The 22245-nt window shown below is 42.9% G+C and overlaps 2 protein-coding genes across 2 annotated transcripts; both read left to right on the top strand.

Moving 5' to 3' along the window:
- Window positions 1–5269: 5269 nt before the first annotated feature.
- On the top strand, window positions 5270–7875 carry LOC139384210 (uncharacterized). Its single transcript, XM_071128940.1, has 7 exons — window positions 5270–5326; window positions 5575–5918; window positions 6203–6290; window positions 6376–6467; window positions 6824–6991; window positions 7560–7654; window positions 7799–7875. Exons 1-7 carry the CDS (start codon window positions 5270–5272, stop codon window positions 7873–7875), a joined length of 921 nt encoding a protein of 306 aa, XP_070985041.1.
- A 2708-nt stretch (window positions 7876–10583) lies between these two features.
- LOC139384207 (beclin 1-associated autophagy-related key regulator-like) lies at window positions 10584–21204 on the top strand. Its single transcript, XM_071128938.1, has 9 exons — window positions 10584–11085; window positions 11726–11788; window positions 11917–11959; window positions 12097–12178; window positions 12424–12661; window positions 14967–15196; window positions 15450–15658; window positions 16588–16673; window positions 16756–21204. Exons 1-9 carry the CDS (start codon window positions 10802–10804, stop codon window positions 17054–17056), a joined length of 1536 nt encoding a protein of 511 aa, XP_070985039.1. The 5' UTR covers window positions 10584–10801; the 3' UTR covers window positions 17057–21204.
- The last annotated feature ends 1041 nt before the right edge of the window (window positions 21205–22245 follow it).

Genomic DNA, 22245 nt, shown 5'->3' with positions numbered 1-22245 from the left:
TTGTAGTAACAGGGAGTACTAGTTGTAGTAACAGGGAGTGCTAGTTGTAGTAACAGGGAGTGCTAGTTGTAGTAACAGGCAGTACTAGTTGTAGTAACAGGCAGTACTAGTTGTAGTAACAGGCAGTACTAGTTGTAGTAACAGGCAGTACTAGTTGTAGTAACAGGCAGTACCAGTTGTAGTAACCGGCAGTACAGTATGAGTTGTAGTAACAGGCAGTACTAGTTGTAGTAACTGACAGTACAGTACTAGTTGTAGTAACCGGTAGTACAGTACTAGTTGTAGTAACAGGCAGTACTAGTTGTAGTAACCGGCAGTACAGTATGAGTTGTAGTAACAGGCAGTACAAGTTGTAGTAACAGGCAGTACTAGTTGTATTAACAGGCAGTTTAGAACAAGTTGTAGTAACCGACAGTCCTAAACTCAGCAAAAAAAGAAACAACCTCTCACTGTCAACTGCGTTTATTTAACATGTGTAAATATTTGTATGAACATTAGATTCAACAACTGAGACATAAACTGAACAATTTCCACAGACATGTGACTAACAGAAATGGAATAATGTATCCCTGAACATAGAGGGGTCAAAATCAAAAGTAACAGTCAGTATCTGGTGTGGCCCCCAGCTGCATTAAGTACTGCAGTGCATATCCTCCTCATGGACTGCACCAGATTTGCCAGTTCTTGCTATGAGATGTTACCCCACTCTTCAACCAAGGCACCTGCAAAGTTCATCAGACATTTCTGAGGGGAATGGCCCAAGCCTTCACCCTCCGATCCAACAGGTCCCAGATGTGCCCAATGGGATTGAGATCTGGGCTCTTCACTGACATTCCTGTCTTACAGGAAATCACGCACAAAACAACGAGCAGTATGCATGGTGGCATTGTCATGCTGGAGGGTCATGTCAGGATGAGCCTGCAGGAAGGGTACCACATGAGGGAGGAGGATGTCTTCCCTGTAATGCATAGCGTTGAGATTGCCCGCATTGACAACAAGCTCAGTCCGATGATGCTGTGACACACCGCCCCAGACCATGACGGACCCTTCACCTCCAAATCGATCCCACTCCAGAGTACAGGCCTCGGTGTAACGCTCATTCCTTCAACGATAAACGCAAATCTGACCATCACCCCTGGTAATACAAAACTGTGACTCGTCAGTGAAGAGCACTTTTTGCCCTTCTTGTCTGGTCCAGCGACGGTGGGTTTGTGCCTGTAGGCGAAGTTGCCAGTGATGTCTGGTGAGGACCTGCCTTACAGGCCCTCAGTCCAGCCTCTCTCAGCCTATTGCGGACAGTCTGAGCACCGATGGAGGGATTGTGCGTTCCTGGTGTAACTCGGCAGTTGTTGTTGCCATCCTGTACCTGTCCCACAGGTGTGATGTTCAGATGTACCGATCCTGTGCAGGTGTTGTTACACGTGGTCTGCCACTGCGAGGGCGATCAGCTGTCCGCCCTGTCTCCCTGTAGCACTTTCTTAGGGGTCTCACAGTACGGACATTGCAATTTATTGCCCTCAGTCCTCATACCTTGCAGCACACCTAAGGCAGGGACCCTGGGCATCTTTCTTTTGGTGTTTTTCAGAGTCAGTAGAAAGGCCTCTTTAGTGTTCTAAGTTTTAATAACTGTGTCCTTAATTGCCTACCGTCTGTAAGCTGTTAGTGTCTTAACGACCGTTCTACAGGTGCATGTTCATTAATTGTTTATGGTTCATTGAACAAGCATGGGAAACAGTGTTTAAACCCTTTACAATGAAGATCTGTGAAGTTATTTGGATTTTTAAGAATTATCTTTGAAAGACAGGGTCCTGAAAAGGGATGTTTCTTTTTTGCTGAGTTTAGTTGTAGTAACAGTACAGTACTAGTTCTTGTAACCACCAGTACAATACTAGTTCTAGTAGCAGGCAGTACTAGTTGTAGTAACAGACAGTACTAGTTGTAGTAACAGAGAGTATGGTACTAGTTGTAGTAACAGACAGTACAATATTAGTTGTAGTAAGACTGTACTTGTTGAAGTAAGACAGTACTGTACTAGTTGTAGTAAGACAGTGCTATTGTAGTAATGGGCAGTACTTTACTAGCTGAAGGTGAGGCCAAATGAAAGATAAGAGCCATTTTGATATATGTGTGGCAGAAGTGATGGGACTATGAGCCCAAGGGCCGGCATTTATATGCCCTCCAAAGAAAGGTCGGTGGACCAAGATTCAAAGGTCAGATTAGGAAGGAAGAGGTGGTGTTTGCTCGATTGCGCCTAGGACATTGAACTTGTCCCGTGTGGCTCAGTTGGTAGAGCATGGCGCTTGTATGCAAACCGCCATTATATTGAAGGAGAAGAAGAACTCAAGTAGGGATGGGGGTTGCTCTTGATTTGGCACTGTTTCATAGAGCCCCACAGTAGAGGTATCATAATACCCATAAAACCTAGCTGTCAAACAGGGAAATGGTTTCAATCGTTTTTTTCCACCATTCAGTCAAATTTTATTGCTTACAAACATATTTAGCAGATGTTATTACGGGTGTAGTGAAATGCCTGTGTGTTCCTAGCTCCAATAGTACAGTAGTATCTAGTAATTTACAACAATACACACATCTAAAAGTAAAAGAATGGAATAAAGAAATACCTAAATATTAGGATGAGCAATGTCTGAGTGGCGTTGACTAAAATACAGTAGAGTACATTATATACATATGAAATGAGTAAAACAGTATGTGACCATTATTAAAGTGTTCCGTTTAAAGTGACCAGTGATTCCATGTCTATGTATGTAGGGCAACAGCCTCTAAGGTGCAGGGTTGAGTAACCGGGTGTTTGCCGGCTAGTGATGGCTATTTAACAGTCTGATGGCCTTGAGATAGAAGCTGTTTTTCAGTCTCTGTCCCAGCTTTGATGCACCTAGACTGACCTCGGTTTCTAAATGATCGCCAGGTGAACAGGCCGTGGCTCGCGTGGTTGATGTCCTTGATTATCTTTTTGGCCTTCCTGTGTAGGTGTCCTGGAGGGCAGGCAGTGTGCCCCCGGTGATGCGTTGGGCAGACCGCACCACCCTCTGGAGAGCCCTGCGGTTGCGGGCGATGCAGTTGCCGTACCAGGCGGTGATACAGCCTGACAGGATGTTCTCAATTGTACATCTGTAAAAGATTGTGAGGTTCTTAGGGGCCAAGCTGAATTTTTTCAGCCTCCTGATGTTGAAGAGGTGCGGTTTCGCATTTTTCAACACACTGTCTGTGGGGGTGGACCATTTCAGATTGTCATTGACGTGTACGCCGAGGAACTTGAAGCTATTCACCTTCTCCACTGCAGTCCAGTCGATGTGAATCGGGGCGTGCTCTCTCTGTTGTCTCCTTAATTCCACGATCAACTCCCTTGTTTTGTTGACGTTGATTGAGAGGTTATTTGGCACCACTCTGCCAGGGCCCTCACCTCCCTGTAGGCTGTTTTGTTGTTGTTGGTAATCAGGCCTACTACTGTTGTCGTCAGAAAACTGATTGAGTTGGAGGTGTGTGTGGCCACGCAGTCAAGGGTGAACAGGGAGTACAGGAGGGAGCTGAGTACGCACCCTTGTGGGGCCCAGGATCAGCGTAGCGGAGGTGTTGTTTCCTACCTTCACCACCTGAGGGTGGCCCATCAGGAAGTCCAGGACCAAGTTGCACAGGACTAGGTTCAGACCCAGGGCCCCAAGCTTAATGATGAGCTTGGAGGGTAGTATGGTGTTGAATGCTGAGCTATAGTCAAGGAACAGCATTCTTATATTTGTCCAGATGGGATAGGGCAGTGCGGTGGCGATTGCATCATCTGTGGATCTATTTGAGCGGTAGGCAAATTGAAGTGGGTCTAGGGTGTCAGGTATGACACCATATGATCCTTAACTAGCCTCTCAAAGCACTGCATCATGTCATTTAGTTCAGTTACCTTTGCTTTCTTGGGTAAATGAACAATGGTAGACATCTTGAAGCAAGTGGGGACAGTACTTGGGCTTTGTTTCATGTAGGCTTACCCTGATGTGACGTTTTGATAACCCTGTCAATCTCTTTCGGATAAGGTGAGTTTTATCAATATATTCGGATCTATTTACTCTCAGATTCGAAAATGCTAATTAGCATCAAAGTAGATATCATGCAAAAGTACAAATCCCCGCAAGTTCCTGCACATCATCTCTAGCTGACACTTTTGCTAACAGGTATTATTAATTACTACATTTAGCTAAAATAGTTAATCCAGAGATTCTTACATTTGCCTCGATTCATCAGTCTTGTCCAGATCATTATGGCATTTGTAGTTCTTTATAATAGCCACATTAGCAGCTAATTAGCATTTAATTTTTGAGGGTCAATTACAGGTGAATATATTGATAAAAGTCACCTTGTTCTAGAGAGATTTACACTCTTATCAAAATGTCACGACAGGGTAAGTCTACACGAAACACAGCTCTTATTTGACGTGTTTCTAAAAATCCCCTATGGGAAAAATTAATGGTGGAAAAATGATTGGAATCATTTCCATGTTTGACTGCTAGGTTTTATGGGTAATATAACTCACGATATGTGGGAATCTATTGAGATAGAAGGAACACAATTTATTTAATATTATTGCTTCAGTGGGTAGCTTGAAAAGGATTGTCCAGTTTTACAAATGTCACCTTTTTTAAAGTTTTAACTCACCATGTGCCTCCTGAGGAAAGTCTCTCACACCTTTTCACTGCATCTATATTTTCTGCCATTACATTGCACGTTAAAGCAATTCAGTTTAAAATTATCATATTTGGGGGCTAATTCTGCTAATTCAATATTCTAAACGTCCCAAGGAACATTATTTATAGAAAAAAGATATGCAATATTAGACAGTATTTGTGTAGAAATCTTAAAATACAGTAATTCCATATTTGTTTACCTCCTGTACATAGTTGTTTACCTCCTGTAATGCTCATGTATCGGTCTACTTCTACAAAACGATTTCTAAGGTTCATCTCAAGTTGTCTCCCTCTTCTGCTGACAGACTTGAATATTATAATGATATTTTTATTTTTTATTTATCAAAATAGCATGAGAATCAGGTGAGCATCAAAACTTTTAAATCCCTACTGTGGTTCATTATAATATTATCATTCTCAGCGCACAATGTACTGTGGCCTAGTTATCAGAAACAGGCTACTCCTGCAGGGCATAGACATTCACACCTGTAGCCAATTTAGCTGCCTGTCAGTCAATGAACGCCCCCAAGGCTCCCACTTGTTGCTAAAAAAATCCTGTCTCTGTTCCTACATGATCAATCATGGATGAAGATTCAGCATTGGAGAGTTATTTTGATGACCCAATTGGAAATGTACCAGTAAGTAGCCAATGGTCCTGATTGCCAGGGTAAACAGAAAGAAGTCTGAGTATTAGGAAAGAAGTCTGAGTATCTTTCAGTAAAATTAACAAAATTGACCTCAACATTTGATTTTAAATGACTTCAACCAACAGGTATTTTATCCTAATTTTCCACTTGGTCTCATCGACAAGTGACACAAGATAAACTGACTAAAGGATGCATCTAATTCCACTCGTTATTTTTTTCTTCTCTGGTGTGATTTCTAGGATGCCTCTGGCTTCCTGTTTGAAGGAGACCTGGGCTTGCAGGGCGCCCCTCAGCTCCAGGACCCATCCTTTCTCTCCTCGTTGAGCCAACCAGAGAAGAACATCGGGGAGGATCTGGATCTCAGCTTCCTGCCTGATGACCTGCCAGAGGACACCTGTGGAAATGCTGCTACTAATGCTAACATGACACAAGACCGCGTGTTCGATGGCTACAGGCCTGAGGAGTCTGCTGAGACTGACCCTAACCAGTCGGCCATGACGGGAGGCTCTACCTTCTGTCCCATGACGCCTATGACCCCCATGACTCCAGTGGCTGAGAGTTCTGGAATAATCCCCATGTTACAGTGCGTGATGGATGTTACGATAACCAGGATCCCATCCATTAGTGCAACGTAAACCGTTTACACCAAATGCTCTAAATGGTTTCTGTTTTGCTATGGTTTGCACTAATTAATATGACCCTAGGAAATGAATTAGTGCACTATACAGGTATTGGCCAGGATAGGCTCAGATTAAAAGTAGTACACTATAAAGGGAATAGGGTACCATTTCAAAAGGCCTCCTAGTTGTCTAGTCTCTATATATTGATGAGTGCTAGCAAGTGAGCCCATTTGTTGTTTATGTGCAGGAATATTGTATCTACAGTGAATCTGGCTTGCCCACTGGACCTGAAATCCATCGCTCTTCAAGCCAGAAACGCTGAGTACAACCCCAAGGTAATCAAAGTATGCCCAGCCCAGACAATGTTTAAGTCAATATGGTGGTGTCATGCCATGATGTGGGCATTGTACTCTGTTTCAGCGTTTTGCTGCTGTCATTATGAGAATACGGGAACCTAGGACCACAGCACTCATCTTCAGCTCCGGAAAGATGGTCTGCACAGGAGCCAAGAGGTGAGGAGGGAGAACAGTTCACCACAGACACCATGAACCATAGTCTTGTTCAGTAGAAAATAAAGTGTTAAGAAACAGGGACATATAACCTGAATTTGTCCAATAACAGCACATGTTTATTTTCTGTTGCAAGATGTTTTGTTACAGTGTGCCCTATTGAACACTGATACTCTGTCATTTACCAGGGCCCACTCTTAGATGATTTACTCTAAATAAATAATTTGCTGTACTGCACCTGTCATTGCTCAAGGATAGGAGAAAGGGGAGGGAGCTCATTGAGCCCTTGTTCCAAGTGGATAAAGATGATCCCCTCATTCCTCAAGTAACTCCTCTGTTTTTGCTGTCTATTCTGCCAGCGAGGAGCAGTCTCGACTGGCTGCCCGCAAGTATGCTCGTGTGGTGCAGAAATTGGGCTTTCCCGCCAAATTCCTGGACTTCAAGATCCAGAACATGGTGGGGAGTTGTGATGTCTGCTTCCCCATTCGGCTGGAGGGTCTGGTGCTGACTCATCAGCAGTTCAGCAGGTACACTCACTGTTACATATTGAGTGTCTGCTCTGTAAAGTACTGACCCCCTTTAGTCAGAGAAATTCTGTCCATTATGTTGATTGAATGCTGAAGTTTTAATGTTTTATTAATTCCTTTTTACAGGGGGGGGAAAAAAGTTAAACGCTTAGTGTACAGTTAAGAAGAATACTTTGACAATTAAAAGAGCTTGAGGCCTTCCGACCCCATACATGAGCAACAATTGATTTTATTTGACACTATGTATATTAGTGCTGCAGTACTCATGTTGTGTTTTCACTGTGTAAATAAACACCCTTGCACAGAAGTGCTTTTGCGGCTCCACTATCATTTTATTTTGTAGAGTTTAAGCCCAAATAGGTTTAATTTAAAGGTTTTCATAATAGCCTTACGGCTTACTCTACCCGACACACTGGACCTACTGATTTTCAGAGGATTCCCAGTATTAAATGTTCATAGTCAAATATATTCCAGACCTGAGCAACCTATTCTCCTGTAACCAGAGCCATATATTTAGATATTTCTAAATGGCTCCCTTTAACTAACTGTGTGGTTTTGGGCCCTCTAGTTATGAGCCAGAGCTGTTTCCTGGTTTGATCTACCGTATGGTGAAACCACGTATTGTCTTACTGATCTTTGTGTCTGGAAAAGTGGTTCTGACAGGTATGTATGTTGACAACTGGTGTTTTCTCTGTCTGACTTCCACACACCACCATGCTATGTTGACATTCTTCAGATGCTTGCTTTTTACATTGTAAAGTTTCCACTAACAAAATGCAACCAGATCTTCTGTACATTTTCTTTCAGGGGCTAAGGAACGTGGAGAGATCTATGAAGCCTTTGAGAACATCTACCCCATTCTGAAAGGATTCAGAAAGCAATAAGTAGTTCAATTATAATGCTGATATGGGTGAATAAAATGAATCTACATTTATTTACAAACATGAATATGTCAAAACAAATCATTTTGAGTGTTGGCTATACTTGTGGAAAGTGTGTATGGTGCACTTATGTACTTTTATAATTTTGTAATGGTGGATGGATGAATCTGTAATGTAATATTGACCATCTCAGAGAAATTAATAAAAGCAAAGTTTGCATGTAATACATCTAACCCATTCGTAGACGCGAAGCATCTTTAGCGCCTATTGACGATAGTATCACAGGATGTATAAATCTGAAGCATCCGGTTGGCATTTCTACTTGCCACCAAATATGGTGGTGAGTGAATTTTGGCCGACATTCGGCAAATTTTCTCATGGATGTAACTTTATCGCAATACAATTTCTGTTCCCAAAACAACAATCTGTTACGGACAGAGTTTTTGTAGACTTTACCCTTTGCCAAAGTTTACAAATAAAATCCATTGTTTAGAAGGAATGCAAGGGTGAATTGAGTTATTGCACTGGCGCACTTCACAGAGTAGGTGTTCCCTAACGGAAATATGCAAATACACGCTAGAACGAGCCAATGGGATCTTACTAGCTCGTGATTGGCTCTGCCCACCTCCTTGCTTGTTCTGCCAACTATGATTCATTTGCTCCCATTGGAAACGACAGGCTGTGGTAAATCTTGAATTATTTATAAAAATCTTTGACAACATCTTCTGTGAAGAGCACAAATGCTCGTTCGAACGTTAAAACACATCGCTTGCGGTACGATTTTGGAAACATAAGGAACATATCAGAAATATTTTCTAAATCCAAAAGGTTCACCTTTATAGGGTTAGGGTTCCCACGTGGCCATATTACAGCGCTTATTTACAGGCAGCCACCTGTGCTAATTAGCTATCTAGTGTGCTCCGAACACCTGCGTAAGCGTAACTCGGAAGAGTAGTTCGTCAACTGGATACACACAGCATATGGATCTGTTCAAACTACTGCAGTAAGTGCATCTTTTTTTTGTGTGAAAACCTTTCTCGTTGATATTAAAGGGGAATATCCGCATGTGTAAAAAGTTTTGCAAGTGATGATTACTAACATTAAAACAGCATTGGAATTGTAGTAAACTGTGTGTGGAGATAACTACAGGGTTTTCTAGAGCTAGTAATACTAAAACATGCTTGTTTTCATATCAGAGTGTACATTATAGGTGTGAGTTACACTGATCCCATCCACGTGTAATGTAAAGTAACCATCTCCTTACAGCAGGTATAAGCAACTGAAAAGCCCGCCACCCCTCATTTGAAGGCCCTCAGATAAATTTCCAATTTACTGTTGCAAGAGAGAATATTAGAATAAACAAGGTGAAATTCAATGTGCTCCCGCACATAGTCTAACCGGGCTATCTGCATTGTCCCACCACCCGCCAACCCCTCTTTACGCTACTGCTACTCTCTGTTCATCATATGCATAGTCACTTTAACCATATGTACATACTACCTCAATAAGCCTGACTAACAGGTGTCTGTATTTGGCCTTGCTACTGTTATTTTCAAATGTATTTTTACTGTTTTATTTCTTTACTTACCCACCCACACTTTTTTTCCGCACTATTGGTTAGAGCCTGTAAGTAAGCATTTCACTGTAAGGTCTACCTGTTGTATTCGGCGCACGTGACAAACTTTGATTCGGCATCAGCAGTTTGTCAGTCACTCAATTAGCCCATGTCAGCTAAAATGATTTAGATTGGTAAAATAGTCTAGCGGCCAGCTTTCTAAATGTAGTAATCATGATTGAATTACAGGCTGTGGGGTCCCATTGACGTTAGTCTCTCACAAAGATATCATTGAAACCTGCAAATATTCCTCTCTGCCTCATGGCAAAATTAGTAGAATTGCATGAAATTAGTTAAAAAAAATCGCTAAATCTCCTCCCCATGTCAAAATGTGTCAAATTACAGCAAACTTGCTTTAAAACTGCAACATTTTCTTTCCACCCCATGGCAAAAATGCAGAATGTAACGTTGCACAAAACAACAGACAGTAGCTGCAGTATGAAAATGGGCTGAAACTGCTTCTCCAATAGAAATCCCCGATCACACTTTTAGACGTTGTGATTGCGACGTTGGCTTGCTAAACCAAAGCTTATTTAAATATATATATATATATATATATATCTAAACCTCTCTAAAAATCGAATTGTTCTATCTGTGGCTAAAACTCATGCCTATATACACGTCATCGTGTCTGACTGTCGACTCGCACCGACTGCGGCCCGTCAAAATCAAAGGCACCCCTTCGATCTAAAGTCGTTTTTGACGAAAACGTGCGTCTGCCACTCACGAGGTTAGAGTAATAGCAAGTTTAAAGTAATTGAACATTGGCTCGAATCTAGGTTTTACTTCTCTCATTTACTTCCCGGACTGGCCTGCTTGGTCTGTTTCGCAAGCGTTCCCAGAAGTCTCGCGATGTTGCGCCTCTTGGGTTTAGAAACTGGTAAAAAAAATTGGGTGGCTGCTAAAATGTTTTGCTCGCAATTTGGTGAGGAGTTGTGCCTCCTACCACCATCAAAGTTGTCTATCCCTGCCATACAGCAAATATTATATCCATCTGTAGCATAGACCATATAAAACCAAAGATTAGCTACATTCAAAAGTAAACAGATCTGTGCATAGACTCAGATTATACGTGTGGTCACGTGAACATACGTACATAAACAAACCATGTCACGCAGAAAAACAGTGACACAGTTTGCTAGCTAACGTTAGCTAATAGCCGCCTTTGCCAAATAACCGAACATGAAGACTGCATACCCTTAACGTTTACAAGAAGCAACGAAGAGTGTCAGACAGTATACCAGTAGTTATGTAGGTAGTTAGCCAGAGTAGCAGTCATTTTGCTAGGTAAGCTAGCGCTTGAACGGCAGTTCCATGGCATCCTCAGCGGGAAGCGAAGTCCGAGCCCTCGGCCCTAGCGAAGGGACTTTGGGAGCACTGCCCGGTGCTCGGCCACCACTTCGCTCGCACCACCTACACACCACAACCACCGCAGGTTCCCCTGGATCACTGATGGTGGAGTCGGTGGACGACGCGGAGGGTCTGTATGTCGCAGTGGAGAGATGTCCTCTCTGCAACACCGCCAGGCGCAGGCTGACTTGTGCCCGATGCATCCAGGCAGGGGATTTCGTGTACTTCGACGGTAGAAACCCCGAACTGTGCGTGTTAACATTTTAACTAACTTAATAACACGGCTCTAAGTAATGGCACTGATGACGACTTATGCGGCATCATCAGCTACGATTCATTTTAGTACTCAACAATCGAACAAACATGATAGCTGGCTAGCTATATTTACAAGAAGCTAGCATTGCCATAAACAAAACGTTAGCTCTTAACACCAGGTCGTTGTTAGTTGGCTAGCTAGCAAGGTAGTTTGTTTACAAGAGAACCATGGAACGTTACACCCAGTCGGGCTGTTTGGGGAACATAACACGTAACTAACGTAGTGAAACTAAAAATAACTGTCATGACACGTGGTGTCACGGCTCTTTGTTAGTGAAGTCGTGAAGGGTCATTGGCTTAATATTTTACTTACATTGGCATGTTCTATCATGTTTTTGTGAGTTTACAGAATTCAATGACTAGCTAGTAGTCTAATGGCAGTTAGTGTAGTTTTTCTATAGTTAAATGAATCTCAACTTGTTTTTGTGAAGTAGCTAGTTCTAAGCCACTCTCTCGCTCAATTCCTGTGCTTGGAGCATGTTGGGGGCACTTCACTCATTCTGCTTAGCTGCAGTTAGAGAACATGTACATGCCATTGGGTTATTAATGACTTTTAAATATATTTTTTTATAGATACACTGAAAAATTGATAAGACTTAAAATGCTGACGGAGAAGAAAGATCTTCTTGAACAGAGGTAAAAAAAAAAAATGACTATGTTGAATAATATCTTACTACTTTGCTCTTTGTTTTCAATCGTTTCTGCATACAGGAATGTTTCATCATTATATTAATCATATGAATAAATCTACACTCTTTTCCCAGGGTCATTACTGCCATGGATAAGAAGGTCCAGGCAGATCAGCTGGTAAGCTAAGTTATGACAACACACAAGAACATGATCAACTTAATTTACTTTGCCCTAAGCGATGTAGCCTCTGTGTGTTTCTATGTTTCAATATCCTGCCTATTCTTTTCAAATGTTATGTGTTCGGTTTCATTCAGAAATGGAAGATGATGTCATGCAAGATGAAGATTGAGCAGCTGAAGGAGGCCATTGGCTGTGGGAATGAAGAGGTGAAGAGTGGTGAGTTACATGGCCCCAACGGACATTCAAATCAGTGACAAATGACCCTGGGTGTTTACATTTTAATGTATTGTCTTTATACTTTCTGCATAATGTCTTTATGAAACCTGACATTTGAAATAGTGGAAGACATTGGATGCTTCCCAAATGGCATTATATTCCATATATAGTCCACAACTTTTTCCATTTGGGATGCGTCCATTAAACATATTAATCAACATAGTATCCGTCCATCTCACCCGCAGGTAAGGACCTGCTGCTTCGCTCCCAGGAGGAGAGCCAGAGGCTGCAGCGGCGGGCCAGCCGCCACCAGGAGAAGAGGGACAAGATCGAGAGACACAACCAGCGGCTGGGAGAACTGCTGGAGAAGAAGGGCAAGGAGCTGCAGGGTCGTCTGGATCACCTGGCTGAGGTCCGCAAGGGACACATCCTGGAGCTCACTGCTCACATCTTCCCAACACAGGAGGAGAAGCAGGGCAGCAGGTCAGTGACACTGTACCTCATGCAGCAGGGCTATATATATGTATCGTTGCATCCAAATATATTTCATAAAGGATTCCCAATTAATTTTTATTTTTTCAAATAAGCTGAAAAATAATAGTCGCCTATTGGATTTTCAACGTTGCAGATCCAATTTTATTTTTGTATACTTAAGTTTACAAATTTAATTGAAAAAATGAAGACACATGCTTGGACAAAATTATTGGCACCCGGAGCTAGTACTTGGTTGTCCACAGCCTTTGGCCAAGAACTGCAGGCACGCTTCTTGTAGCTATCCAATGAGCTTGCTACACCTTCCTACTGGCAAACTGCTCTAATTATTCAATGTTTGAGGAGTGCCCTCCACCAACTGCTGGGTGAATAGAATACCCTGACATAATCCTTTGAGGATTGAGAATTCTGACCTCCGTTAAAGTGCTCACAATCTCAGAGGACCTGAGGAGGGGTTAGAGATCAGGGGTCAGGAGAAGGTTGTGAGGGAGTGGGAAGTGGTAAAGGAAGCGATCCCGCGATTCCTCATCAGTATCAGCAACATGGTTTCCCTTACTCCCCAAAAATAAATGTGCATATGGTGACACACAGACACACACAGCCCTAAGAAGAAAGGAAGTGCACAGAAGTCAAGTCAGTTATCCTCCCATTGCCTGTACCACTACTCCTCAGAGACCTCCCTGGGTTTATTATAAACTCAGCAAAGAAATGTCCCTTTTTCAGGACCCTGTCTTTGAAAGATAATTTGTAAAAATCCAAATAACTTCACAGATCTTCATTGTAAAGGGTCTCCCATGCTTGTTCAATGAACCATAAACAATGAATGAACATGCACCTGTGGAACTGTCGTTAAGACACTAACAGCTTACAGACGGTAGGCAATTAAGGTCAGTTATTCAAACTTAGGACACTAAAGAGGCCTTTCAACTGACTCTGAAAACACCAAAAGAAAGATGCCCAGGGTCCCTGCTCATCTGCGTGAACGTGCCTTAGGCATGCTGCAAGGAGGCATGAGGACTGCAGATGTGGCCAGGGCAATAAATTGCAATGTCCGTACTGTGAGACACCTAAGGCAGGGAGACAGGACGGAGAGCTGATCGTCCTCGCAGTGGCAGACCACGTGTAACATCTGCATAGGATCGGTACATCCAAACATCACACCTGTGGGACAGGTATAGGATGGCAACAACAACTGCCCGAGTTATACCAGGACCGCACAATCCCTCCATCGGTGCTCAGACTGTCCCCAAGCGGCTGAGAGAGGCTGGACTGAGGGCCTGTAAGGCTGGTCCTCACCAGACATCACTGGCAACGTCGCCTACAGGCACAAACCCACCGTCCCTGGACCAGACAAGACTGGCAAAAAGCTCTCTTCACTGACTTTGTCTCACCAGGGGTGATGGTCGGATTTGCGTTTATTGTTGAAGGAACGAGCGTTACACCGAGGCCTGTACTCTGGAGTGGGATCGAGATGGAAGGTCATGGTCTGGGGCGGTGTGTCACAGTATCGTCGGACTGAGCTTGTTGTCATTGCAGGCAATCTCAAGCCTGTGCGTTAGTGGAGACATTCTCTTCCCTCATGTGGTGCCCTTCCTGCAGGCTCATCCTGACATGACCCTCCAGCATGACAATGCCACCAGCCATACTGCTCGTTCTGTGCGTGATTTCCTGCAAGACAGGAATGTCAGTGTTCTGCCATGGCTAGTGAAGAGCCCATTGAGCATGTCTGGGACCTGTTAGATTGGAGGGTGTGGGCTAGGGCCATTCCCCACACACACACACACACAGAAATATCCAGGAACTTGCCTTGGTGGAAGAGTGGGGTAACGTCTCACAGCAAGAACTGGCAAATCTGGTGCAGTCCATGAGGAGATGCACTGCAGTACTTAATGGTGGCCACACCAGATACTGACTTTCGATTTCCCCCCCCTTGTTCAGGGACACATTATTCAAGATCTGTTAGTCACAAGTCTGTGGAACTTCTTCAGTTTATGTCTCAGTTGTTGAATCTTGTTATGTTTCATACAAATATTTACACGTTAAGTTTGCTGAAATTAACGCAGTTGACAGTGAGAGGATGTTTTTTTTTGTTGCTGAGTTTAGTTTATATACTGTATTACTCCATGGCTGGCCGGAATGTGACTCGGGGCTTTTAGTGTTTTTTCAAGGACAGGACAAATAGTCTGTCCAGGGATTTGATGTTTTAACAATAGACATCAAGTATAGGCCTATAGGCCCTCTCAACTACTTGTTGAAGAGTTCTAGAGATGTTCCTCTCTGTTCCTCTGTCTCTCAGGGACCCAGCAGACATGTTGTCAGAGTGTGACCTAGCTCTGACCTCCAGCACGGTGAGTGAGCTGGCTGAGGCGCGTCGCACCACCTACCTGTCAGGGCGCTGGATCTGGGACGACCAGAATGGCGAAACCAGTATTAGCATCACCGGACCCAGGGTCACGCTGCCTAGCAACGGGGACTGCTCCCCCTATTACAGCTGGGTGGAAGACAAGAGCACCAATGAGGGGCCAGGTAGGACTTTTTAGTAAAATACGTTGTATGTAATGATTACGTTTGCCATTTTAGTGCACGCTTTTATTCAAAGTGACCTACAGTACAGTTAGTGCATATATTTTAGTATACTTTTGTAGCGCCACACACTTACCAAAAGAAGAAACTACTAGCTGATTGAGAGGAACATCTTGTCCTTGGAGATGAACGATTGACAATATTTACTTGTACTGTGCCAAGGCTATTTGTGATCATTAAGAGCTTTCATTTCCAGAGCTGGACCACATCAACCCAGCCCACACCATCAGTGCAGCTCTCTGCTATGCTACCCAGCTCATCAACATCCTCTCTCATATCCTGGATGTCAATCTACCCAAGAAGTTGTGCAACAGTGAGTTCTGTGGTGACAGCCTGAGCAGGTACAGGTTCACCCGTGCTGTCACCAAGCTCAACACCAACATCCTTCACCTCTGCTTCTCACAGGTACTACAGAGCATGGTTCCTCTTAAGTTTTTTCCCCTTGCCGTTCTGCTGCTCTTCTGAGTTCTAAGCAGTGTTTGGGATAGTTCACCCAAATTTACAAAATGACACATTTGGTTTCCTTACCTTGTCCATAGTGCTTGCACAGTATGACAGAAATCCATGCTTTGGTTTATTTTCCCTGGCATGGTGTCTACATGCTAAAGTTTTAGCATTCGTGGCACAAATCCCATTCAAGTCATGGTACCGATATTAGCATTTTTTGCTCATGTCCAAACAATCCCAAAGTATGTAAAAAATATTTAAAAAAATGTAAAAAATGATTGAAACTTTACAAAGTCAATTAGATGTTTTCAACGTGTGAAAAATGTAAATATTGGTCCTGTGACTTGAATGGGATTTGTGCCACAAATGTCAAAATAGAGATAAGATGGGTATTGATTTTGAGACACGCGTTTGATTTCATTATACCTTTTTATACACGCATACATAGTGTGGAATTCCAGTTCTTATTTAGATTTCTCACAAAAACAAGCGCATCTCTGTGAAATGAGTGTACTGCAATCTTTTTACATTTAACTCAGTTTGAGTTCATTTGGCTTTTTGCGATCCTTGGAAACAACTTTGCAGACGACCACCACAGCCATGTAAATTCCTTCAAGTCGCTGCGAGAAAGCACACCGCTATGTCAACAGAGCTCAGCGCTTATTAGCAGATGTATTAGGCCACGAAATCCAACTTTTGGGATATAATGGTAATGATATGTTATAGAAAGACCCTACTGAACCATTCAGAACATGAATCATAATTGTCTTTGTACAATATATTTTATGACAAGGAAGTGAGATTGGTGATGCAATGTAAATTTTCAGTCACTCTGGGCCGAGTGGGTGGACACCCTGCACTTACCAGTTTTGTGTATTCTCCTGCAGCATGTTGAGAGTGAGCTGCTGCACCCTCACCACACCCTGAGGAACATCATGTTCCTGGTCTCTCCCGACAACAAGAACCTGGGCAGGTAAGAAAATCCCTGGTCAAAAGTTGTGCATTCTATTTTGAATAGGGTGCCATTTAGGATGCAATCTCCTCCCTCTGTGCAGGACGGGTCCATACGAGGTGACTGCAGACCTGGAGGACTCCATGGAGTTTGTGGAGCCGGAGGCGGCCGGCCCTGCGGAGGAGAGCGGAGACGAGATGGTGACGGACGAGGAGACAGACCTGGGGACAGACTGGGAGACGGTCCCCAGCCCACGTTTCTGTGACATCCCCTCCCAGCCCATGGATCTGTCCCAGAGCATGGCCATGCAGGTGTCTCAGCCTGTGGGCCAGGCCGGGGGCATGATCTCCTCAGCAGCTGCCTCCGTCACCTCCTGGTTCCGGGCCTACACCGGCCAGCGCTGAGGGAGAAACCTGGAGGCTCACTGGCCAGGGTTGTATTCATTAGTGCAAAAATATATATAAATTAACGTTTTGTAATGTAGAATAAAAACTAGGGTTTCTTATTGGACAAGTTCATTTAGTCCCTCCTTGTTTTAGTCCATTTGGTTTCTAATGAATACACCCCAGGACAGGCTGGACTGATGGAGCTATACAGAATACCACATACCCAAACAGAGTTCTGCTCCATTCTCTGCCTGTAGTCAACTCCTGCCCTGCTCTGCAACCACCAAGAAGGGATATTTTGTTTTTACTAGAAAAGTTGTCATTGAAATAGCTGCAGTGATTCTTCTGGTGAAAAATGTTTATAGTGAGAAAGACTGACTTTTGGGGAGGTTGTTGTTCAATGAGTAGTCTCTCTCGCGAAGACTTTGGGTGCTCTGCTCTCCATTCCAGTGATTGTGAGAAGACTATTCAAAAGAGACTGGACCGGCAGTTGCATTAACTTACGTTGATTGAAAATGTCAAGACTAAGGAATGCCACAGCATTGCACTGGATATGAGACATACAAATGTGGCTTCATTCTATCCTGTTATTTTCCTCCTGAGATCTGGACTGTCCTGTGTACCCATCCTTATTGTCAGTTCTTAATGTTTATTTTTTGGGGGTGAAAAGTAGTGCATTACACTGAGTGGCGCAGCATCTCAGTGCTAGAGGCGTTACTACAGACCCTGGTTTGCTTCCAGGCGCTGCCCTATGAGACTTCCAATTGACCCAGAGTAGGCTGTCATTGTAAACAAGAATTTGTTCTTAACTGATTTGCCTGGTTAAAGGTTAAATAAATCAAAACGTAGGGAATTAGAGTGCCATTGGGGATGCAGTTGATGACCTTCATGCTGCATTACTACAAAATGGTTCATGTAAGGATTGTGTTTGAATACTGACAAATGCCAAACAAGGGTCATGACCTTAGTGTTCTTCTCAGAATTATGACACTTTGTTTTACTTCAATTGCTGTTTACTTACCGGTCAGGTTTGTGTGATGGAAGCAGAATGGGACAAATAACCCCACAACTTTGTACTTTTTCTGGGGTGGGGGGGGTGACCTAGTGTTATCTTGTTTTCCTTTTTATTTAGGGCTCTATTCAATCCATTTAGTGGAAATTTGGCACCACGGCCCAATATAAATTTTAAAGGCAATGTTCTAGCATTTGGGGGAGACTACATTCATGGTAAATGCTGCATATGTTGGCTCATTCAGAAATGACTTTTAAATCATTTATATTGTGAACTCTGTATCGCTGCATTTGATATGGTTTGAATGGAGCCCTTAATCTTTTTATAGTAACGTGGGTGCCTGAACTGTTTGTGTGGGTCTGTTCTACTACAGGTATGACATATAGGTGGCATAGATGAGAAGGATATAAAGGGACACATCTTTGGCTTACTTCATTTGTACACTGAACAAAAATAAATGCAACATGTAATGTGTTGGTTTCATGAGCTGAAATAAAAGATCCCAGAAATGTTACATATGAACAAAAAGCTTATTTCTCTCATGCTATGCACAAATCTGTTTACATCCCTGTTAGTGAGCATTTCTCCTTTGCCAAGATAATCCATCCACTTGACAGGTGTGGTATATTAAACAGAATGACATTACACAGGTGCACCTTCTGCTGGGTACAATAAAAGGCCACTAAAATGTGCAGTTTTGTCACGACACAATTCCACAGATGTCTCAAGTTGAGGGTGCATGCAATTGCAAATTGAATGTTCATTTCTCTACCATAAGCCGCCTCCATTGTTTTAAAAAATTTGGCAGTACGTCCATCTGGCCTCACAACCGAAGACGACGTGTATGGCGTCATGTGGGTTTGCTGATGTCAACAGAGAGCCCCGTGGTGGGGTTATGGTATGGGCAGGCATAAGCTATGGACAACGAACACAATTGTATTTTATTGATGGCATTTTGAATGCAGAGATACTGTGACGAGATCCTGAGGCCCATTGTTGTGCCATTCATCTGCCACCATGTTTCAGCATGATAATGCACAGCCCCATGTCGCAAGGATCTGTACACAATTCCTGGAAACTGAAAATGTCCCAGTTTTTCTATGGCCTGCATCCTCACCTCACCCATTGAGCATGTTCAGGCTCGACGTGTACGATATTGTGTTCCAGTTCCTACCAATATAAAGCAACTTTGCACAGCTTTTGTAGAAGAGTGGGACAACATTCTACATGCCACAATAAACAGCCTAATCATCTTGATTCTAAGGAGATGTCACGTTGCATGAGGGAAATGGTCACCAGATACTGACTTTTTCTAATCCACGCCCCTACCTATTTTTAAGGTATCTGTGACCAACAGATGCATATCTATATTCCCAGTCATGTGAAATCCATAGATTAGGGCCTAATGAATTTATTTAAATTGACCGATTTCCTTATAACACAGTAAAATCTTTGAGATTGTTTCATGTTGCATTTATATTTTTGATCAGTATAGAACCTGATCGCTGTGTTCTCCTACTGCCTGTTCTCTCCTTTAGATGTCCATCTGTCTGTAAATGCATGTCTTAAGCGTTTGCTTTATTTTGTCTTTGGGGCTTGTGGAACATAATTTGGAAATCAACCGTAATACAGATTATGCATTTATGCAAAACGTCACAATAAGCACCATTTCCCTAGACAACTTGAATGAAGATCTCTAATGACCAATCACCACATCCTCATCGGCAGACTCGACAGCCTTGGTTTCTCAAATGATTGCCTCGCCTGGTTCACCAACTACTTCTCTGATAGAGTTGTGTGTCAAATCGGAGGGTTTGTTGTCCGGGCCTCTAATAGTCTCTATGGGGGTGCCACAGGGTTTAATTCTTGGACCATCTCTCTTCTCTGTTTACATCAATGATGTCGCTCTTGCTGCTGGTGAGTCTCTGATCCACCTGTACGCAGACGACACCATTCTTTATACTTCTGGCCCTTCTTTGGACACTGTGTTAACCCTCCAGGCAGGCTTCAATGCCATTCAACTCTCCTTCCGTGGCCTCCAATTGCTCTTAAATACAAGTAAAACTAAATGCATGCTCTTCAACCGATCGCTGCCTGCACCTGCCCGCCTGTCCAACATTACTATTCTGGACGGCTCTGACTTAGAATATGTGGACAACTACAAATACCTAGGTGTCTGGTTAGACTGTAAACTCTCCTTCCAGACTCACCAATCCAAAGTTAAATCTAGAATTGGCTTCCTATTTCGCAACAAAGCATCCTTCACTCATGCTGCCAAACATACCCTTGTAAAACTGACTATCCTACCAATCCTCGACTTCAGCGATGTCATTTACAAAATAGCCTCCAATACCCTACTCAATAAATTGGATGCAGACTATCACGGTGCCATCCGTTTTGTCACCAAAGCCCCATATACTACCCACCACTGTGGCCTGTACACTCTCGTTGGCTGGCCCTCGCTTCATACTCGTCGCCAAACCCACTGGCTCCAGAGCATCTACAAGACCCTGCTAGGTAAAGTCCCCCCTTATCTCAGCACGCTGGTCACCATAGCAGCTGTAGCACGCGCTCCAGCAGTAAAATCTCTCTGGTCACCCCCAAAACCAATTCTTCCTTTGGCCGCCTCTCCTTCCAGTTCTCTGCTGCCAATGACTGGAACGAACTACAAAAATCTCTGAAACTGGAAACACTTATCTCCCTCACTAGCTTTAAGCACCAGCTGTCAGAGCAGCTCACAAATTACTGCACCTGTACATAGCCCATCTATAATTTAGCCCAAACTACCTCTTTCCCTACTGTATTTATTTTGCTCCTTTGCACCCCATTATTTATATCTCTACTTTGCACATTCTTCCACTGCAAATCAACCGTTCCAGTGTTTTACTTGCTATATTGTATTTACTTTGCCACCATGTCCTTTTCTTTGCCTTTACCTCCCTTATCTCACCTCACTTGCTTATAGACTTATTTTTCTACTGTATGTTTGTTTATTCCATGTGTTCCATCCATTGTTGTGTGTCGAACTGCTTTGCTTTATCTTGGCCAGGTCACAATTGTAAATGAGAACTTATCCTCAACTTGCCTACCTTGTGAAATAAAAATTAAATAACCTTTATAACCTACTAGTGACATAGGTTGTTTAAAAAAAGGATTCATGCGATTTCTCTTCCATAAAAGTTTGCGTTGAACCAGAAGCATGTGTTAAGTGGAGTCAAGTGTTTTGTACAACTATGTTCAGATGTACTCAAGGGCATTAGTGTTAGCTGCACTGCAAACCCCAAACTATTGTAACCAGTAAAACAGGTTCCACAGTTGACAAAATCTGCTTTTACACAGGCAACTCAATTCTGATCTTTTTTTCCACTAATTTGTGTGGATCAATTAGATCAGCTGTGAAAAAGATCTGTGATTGGTCAAAAAAAAAAAAGTGAAAAAAATGATTCCGATTTAGGCTGTGTAAACCCAGCCATAGTAACCTTCGCTTGCTGGTAAATCTATTTATTTTGTATGGCAGGCAGGCAGGCACAGACTACAATGTGCATGAAATACACAAGGCCTGCTAGTACTCAGATTTAAAAGAGCTCTAACAAGTTTGGATTTAGATGATCAGCATCAAAACCACTGGCAACCACAATATATGAATGCATTTTATTGCCAAGCCTTAGTCATCCCCTGGTTGTGACTTAAGGCACCTGAAATAAAAAAAATTGCATATGACCATTTCAGGAGGCAGACAATATGAACCAGGGTTGGACTTAACACCCTTTGTTTGGTACATTGCTTACTCATCTCACCTTCCCTTTTAAAAATGGACAGTCCAGACCCTTTGAGAAAGCAATTTTTATATTAAATTATAAAATTGACCAGCAGTGAATCTCCCTCAACTGTTTGACATGACTAAATATCAACTTCCAGAAATTCATTTCCACAGCAAGGCATAGATGAAGCTTTTATAATTCCGTTGTGCTCTTTTCCAACACACCTGGACCCTAACCAATTCCCCTCGCCCCAGTGAAAGGCAAGCATACCAACCAGCTCTACAGTACAGACCTTAAGTTGTGAAGAGCACAACATTGACAATTGAATGTTATTGAATGACCTCAAGATGTGATACATGGAAAGGAGTGACATGTATGGCTGGAGTCCCTCCATATATTCATAAAGTCAATACTCACTAAAGAAAAATAATGAA

Source organism: Oncorhynchus clarkii, chromosome 25, assembly GCF_045791955.1.
Source record: "Oncorhynchus clarkii lewisi isolate Uvic-CL-2024 chromosome 25, UVic_Ocla_1.0, whole genome shotgun sequence".
Classification (NCBI taxonomy): domain Eukaryota; kingdom Metazoa; phylum Chordata; class Actinopteri; order Salmoniformes; family Salmonidae; genus Oncorhynchus; species Oncorhynchus clarkii.
The sequence above is the reverse complement of the archived record's forward strand: the minus strand, read 5'-3'. Positions and strand labels throughout refer to the sequence as shown.